General features: G+C 43.8%; 1 protein-coding gene across 1 annotated transcript in view; it reads right to left on the bottom strand.

Annotated features, from left to right (window-relative positions):
- Positions 1-248: 248 nt before the first annotated feature.
- LOC308105501 (SH3 and cysteine-rich domain-containing protein 2-like) overlaps positions 249-6,000 on the bottom strand; it is a gene marked incomplete at both ends in the record, with an annotated part of 69,929 nt that continues 64,177 nt past the window's right edge. The window contains 3 exons of the mRNA XM_080456265.1: positions 249-347; positions 1,248-1,385; positions 3,592-3,643. Of these exons, the coding sequence (XP_080312391.1) occupies positions 249-347; positions 1,248-1,385; positions 3,592-3,643 (289 nt within the window). The remainder of the gene's footprint in view (positions 348-1,247; positions 1,386-3,591; positions 3,644-6,000) is intronic.

Here is a 6,000-nt window from a genome sequence, read left to right as displayed (position 1 = left end):
TGCTAAAGCAAAAAAGCCACAAAGTGAGCAGAATTCCCGCTCAGTTCTTCACCAGCCAAGGGGGTTTTGGTCGAGTTTTATTCACCCGTACAGTTCGTATATGGTGGAATTAAGGGTTTGTCGCTGTTCTGTGAGGTGTCGTTGGGTGGGAGGGGTGGGCGAACGCTCCTGAGAAACCCTGTACGGCTGGTGAACGTCACAGGACAGAGTGAGGGTCAAGGGTATTAAGGGGACCGCCGTGCTGCCGATCATATCTCCAGGAGGTACTTTACGGGGACCAGGCCCCTCTTCTTGCCGCTGCTCAGCCGCAGGAAGCCGTCCGCCTCCTCATTCTTCCCCACGCAGATCTGCACGGGCGGGATGGAGAGAGAGAGGAGCGACAGAGAGTGGTTGGAAAAAGTACTCAAAATGTTTTACTTAAGTAAAAGTCATCAATACTGCAATGTAGAAGTACTCTGTTACAAGTGAAAGTCCCGAATTCAACATTTACTTGAGTAAAAGTACAAAAGTATTGGTATCAAAATGTATTTAAAGTACCAAAAGTAAAAGTACTAAAAATGTTTGAAAATAGCAGATCTACAAGGTCGCGACGCGTTGTGAGCTTGTAGATCGGCTATTTTCAAATAGCCTATAAAATATGGCTAAAGTGCTTAATATGTGTTTTATAATGTAATGATTTATGCAAAGTAACTAGTAACTATAGTTTTCAAATAATTGTAGCAGAGTAAAAAGTACAATATTTGCCTCTGAGATGTAGTGGAGTAGAATTAAAAGTATTGACGATTGGAAATACTCCAGTAAAGTAAAAAGTACCCAAAAAATGTTACTTAAGTACAGTACTTGAGTACATGTACTTAGTTACTTTACACGACTGGCGACAGAACGAGAGAGAGAGAGAGACGGATGAAAGGAGAAGAGACGGAGAGAGAGAGAGAGAGGGGGATGAGGAGGAGAGGCAGTGATGTGCGGTGACGAACAGCACCGGTGCCTTTTTATTATGAGGCTGCTGCAGTGCAAGAGGAGGTCGTCAAACGCTGTCGACAACAACCCTGGAGATTTTTCCCTGCATGCATTTGCATACATTTGCAAATATATTCAAGGCTTATGAGTGCATAAAGAGAGTGAGAAAGGGCGAGAGAACGAAAGGGGGAGAGGAAAGGGAAGACGGAGTGACTGTGCGCGCGCGTGTGTGCGTGTGCGTGTGTGTGTGTGTGTGTGTGTGTGTGCGTGTGAGAGAGAGAGTTTACCTGGGCCTCTTTAACAGTCATCTGGCCTTTCTCTCGGTTGCCTTGGAAACCAGAAGTGACCTTCCATACGCGCTCGCCGGGTCGAACCCGCTGCACAAAGTTAGCGGGGAAAAACCCAACCTTGTCCCTGCTCTTCCCCTGGTAACACACACACACACACACACACACACACACGCAGACACGCACACACACGCAGACACACACACACGCACACGCACAAGCGCACACACAGCACACACAGACTCTTAGATTTTGACTGTTATAAATATTTTAATTCACGTACCAACTGTTCTGACCTGAACCGTTAACATGAAACATTTAGTACATTTGTTTCTAAAAATTCCTCTTGCATTCAAGATGAATAAACCGGCTTTCACCACCAACAGTTGTTCTGGTGCCAGAGTGAATCATTACGATTCTCATCGTCCACAAACATTGTTATTCTTCCTGTGGTTATTTCCTCTCCCTGAATAAGCTGTCAGCGTGGCATTGCGATCTGTCTTTGAGAGGCAAATCTATTTTGACGTCGTTATGCTTTTCTGTCTATTTTCAGACGTGTCCGTGTAGAGAGACAGGAAACCAAGGGCAGAGAGAGTGCAGAGACGTGCGAGACGAGACGGGGGATCGGACTCGAACCCAGGTCGCGCTCACAAGGAGCATATGGTCCGTGCACCGACTGGCAAAGCCACCAGGCACCCCTTGAGAAGCTAATCTGAAGGGTAGAACACATGGTTCAGATTCCAGATTCCCAAGGTTTCTGTTTTGTTTAGCCCTCCAATTCTCCCAAATTTTCCATGATCTTGGTCTTTAGTTTGCTTGCTATGCAGGGTTATAAATCCAGCAAGCTCACAAGCAATGCTTCTAATTTTTCATGTTAAAGGGTTAGTTCACCCCAAAATGACTTTTTTTCTATCGATTAGTCACCCCATGGAGACTTGAATTCATGGATATTTTGTTTTTGTCGCATTCCTAAATCAATAGTTTGATGGCCGGCAGCGGTTCCGATGAGACACAAAGAGTCTCCTTTGTCTCTCCTACCGGAACCGCTGCCTACCGAAATTAAGTCTCCATGGGGTTACTAATCGATAGGAAAAAAAGTATTTTTTTGGGTGAACTATACCTTTAACCAAGGAGAAACAAAAATGTATTCTACACGTTCTACGTTATCGTTCCTTCTTTTTTTTGTTTTAGCTTAGACGACATTCAGCCTGATTTGTTTTGTCTGTCCCCCATTAGTGCAGTGAATCTTCTATCCTCTTAAGATCTTCTGTTTGCTCATTAAAGCATCTTTGGAAACCTGCCCTGCTCTGATCCTCATGCTGACTAAAGCTTAATTTATACGTTGTCTGAAATTATGCTAAACTGAGCAGCCATGAGTGCCGCTCTTTGAACTCGTCCACATCTCATTTCTGTCGCCTCTGAAAGTACTACTTCTATCCCATCATCTTTGTCTGTCTTTACTTCTGTCCTATTGTCTCTGAATGTCTGTACGTCTTTCCTATCATCTCTAAATGTCTCTACCTCCGTCCTGTACTCGACTGAACCTCACTGCTCTGATGGGGCAGCTTTAACGCGTCCCAACGTCATCAGGTCTGTGTAAAGGGCATTTGTGCATGCGAGGGTACATTTCGGCAATAACGTTTTATTGACCGGACACGGCATTTACCAAAATATATATTTGCAAGTGCTACGTGATGAAACGGGAACTATTGATTTGAACTTTAACCCACTAAGACCGGGAACGCATCTGTGTCATTTTAAGATTTATTCGGCTATTAAAAAATAGCAGATCTTCAAGCTCATAGCGCGGCACCGAGTGACACTATGACCTTGTAGATCTGCTATTTTTGAAAAATCTTGAAAATGTGTGCAAATCTTTTGAATATATATTATTTCTTACAAGCGAACATTTGTAACTCAAATCTTTGCTTCTGGGGTTCTACAAATGTCTTCTAAATCCTAATTTTTTTTGCTATAATATCAGTGGTTCTCAAACTTTTTTCATGTCAAGGACCCCCAAAATGATATGTATTTGTCCCCCCCCCCCCCATCTCAAAATATTTTGTTCCAGGGACCACCAGAAACAAAGATTTGAGTGAAAATGTTATATTATATTCAAAGATTTGCACACACTTTCAAGATTTTCAGCCCAAAAATAGCAGATATACAAGCTCATAGCGCCGCACTGAGTGCCGCGCTATGAGCTTATAGATCTGCTATTTTTGAATAGCTACAAATAAATCTAAAGTGACACAGATGCGTTCCTGGATTGAATGGGTTATAGTAGGAGCCCAGGTGGAGCTTTTTATTGCGTTAGATAAGAGTTATAATTTTAATGACTCACCTTCCACCAGTCTTCATTGGAGTCGTCTGTGACTTGAACTCTGTCGCCGGGCCTGCAGAGCATAGGAGAGGAGAGGAGAGGTGAGGAGATGAGGAGGAAGAGGAGGAGAGGAGAGTCTGCTAGAGCATTGGTTCTCAAAGTGGGGTCCGGGGGGTCCTTGGGGGGTACCAGGGGGTCCCCAGCCAAACTAGTTAATATGGCGTCATTTTAACCACTTTAACCATATTTTATACTTTGGCTATATTCAAAAATAGCAGATACACAAGCTCATAGCGCGGCACAGAGTGCCACGTTATGAGCTTGTAGATCTGCTATTTTTCAAAAATCGTGAAAATGTGTGCAAATCTCTTAGAATATATATTTTTCAAGCGAACATTTGTAACCCAAATCTTTGCTTCTGGGGGTCCCTGGAACATAATATTTTTAGATGGGGGTCCGTGACCAAATACATATCATTTTGGGGGTCCTTGAGAAAAAAGAAAAGTTTGAGAACCACTGTGCTACAGAGGAGAAGGCAGATAATGAGAGGAGAGGACAGCACAGAACACCGCCAGGCAGGAATTGCTTTTCTGCAAGAAATTATCATCATATCAGCATTTAAATGCAATCCCAAAGACACAACAGATGGACACAAGGCCGTAGGAAATATGCTGATAAGGGGACATTGACAAAACGCGCACACACACACACACGCACACACACGCACACACGCACATACACGCACATACACGCACACGCACACTAATGTCCTATAACTTGAGGTCAGTGAACCACCCAAAAAATTCCAACCACATTATTTGCTTCCCTTATACCGGTTTCACTTCATAGCTCCATCTCACTCCAACTGTATAATAATACAGTGATGTGGTGTGACATGATGTAATGTACAAACACGTATTCTGTCTGAAAGAGTGTTGTCCTCTTCTTTAAATAGACCACACTGTCACAATTTTCAACTTTATCTCTACGTATTAAAAATGTGTTGTAGGGGCTAATGTGTGTCTCTGAAACAGCGCAAAGTTTTGCTGCCTTCATGTCCTTGTTTGCGGTGCAAACCAGTGACCCTGACTTCAGAAAATATGAATGAGGTCGATACGATAGCGGTCAAAGACAGTAATGTTTGTGCCAGGCCGATGCTTGCCAGCAAAATGCAACATGGGAATTGTAGGAACACTGAGACGGACAGCTGTCAGTATGGGCTGTATTGTAAATATTGTTTTAATAGACTTATGAACTGAAGCCCACATCAAAAGCATGATAGTGTCTAGCATCTGCGTCATTTTATACCGAGTGCCGCGCTATGAACTTGTAGATCTGCTATTTTTTTTAAATCGTGAACATTTGTGCAAATCGTTGAATATATATTTTTTGAAGCGAACATTTTTAACTCTGTTACAACTTCTGGGGGTCCCTGGAACAAAATATTTAGATTTTAGTATTTAGAATACACTTGTAGAATCCCCAGAAGCAAAGATTTTAGTTATATATTTTTGATGCGTTCCCGGTCTAAAAAAGGTTTAAAAAGTGACCGATAGTCTCCCTGTCTTATGTTGTTATATAGTTGTCTGGCATATTTCTTTCTCTTACTGGTACCATTTCTAAGTAGTTTACACATTCGCGGCAAGTGAATGTGTGCAATTGATCGATGGATAATTAGTGGTGTGAAAGCACTTTGGCGAGGCGCTACTGTATACCTGGCTGTGTGCAGCCTGCATGTACATTATGCATGAGTCAGGAGAACGTCAGCGCCGCGTGGGACCGAGACCCTAGCACGGTACTTTTGCACGCCTAATGCACACGCACACCTCACCCAGCTGGGTGCCTCCCCATTGTCCCACTGAGGAGGCAGATGGCCTGTGCGTGTATACTGTATGTGGTAGGTGTGTGTGTGTGTTTGCACGTGTGTGTGTGTGTGTGGCTCTAGCTGGGTATGCACACCTTCTCTTACGCCTGATTACTCCAGCAATTCTCTTCCCTACACACCCACACACACACACATAGACTCACGTGACACGCGCGCGCACACGCACACACACACACACACACACACACACACACACACACACACACACACACACACACACGTCTGATGAACTAGACTGCAGTGGAAATCTGTCTTGCACTGAAGGTTCAGATAAATGATGGGTGAAATGTTGCTGCAATAATCTGGTTTCATTCGTATTGCTTTGTTCCGTTCCTCAGAGTGACAAATGAACACGCACGCACGCACGCACGCACGCACACACACACACACACACACACACACACACACACACACACACACACACACACACACACACACACACACACACACACACACACACACACACACACACACACACACACGGGTGTACGCAAAGGCCTGCCCTGGGTGTACATTATATAATGTGATCAGTTATTGTTGAGGGG

Source organism: Gymnoscopelus braueri (genome assembly GCF_963280865.1).
Source record: "Gymnoscopelus braueri genome assembly, chromosome: 17".
NCBI lineage: Eukaryota > Metazoa > Chordata > Actinopteri > Myctophiformes > Myctophidae > Gymnoscopelus > Gymnoscopelus braueri.
The sequence above is the reverse complement of the archived record's forward strand: the minus strand, read 5'-3'. Positions and strand labels throughout refer to the sequence as shown.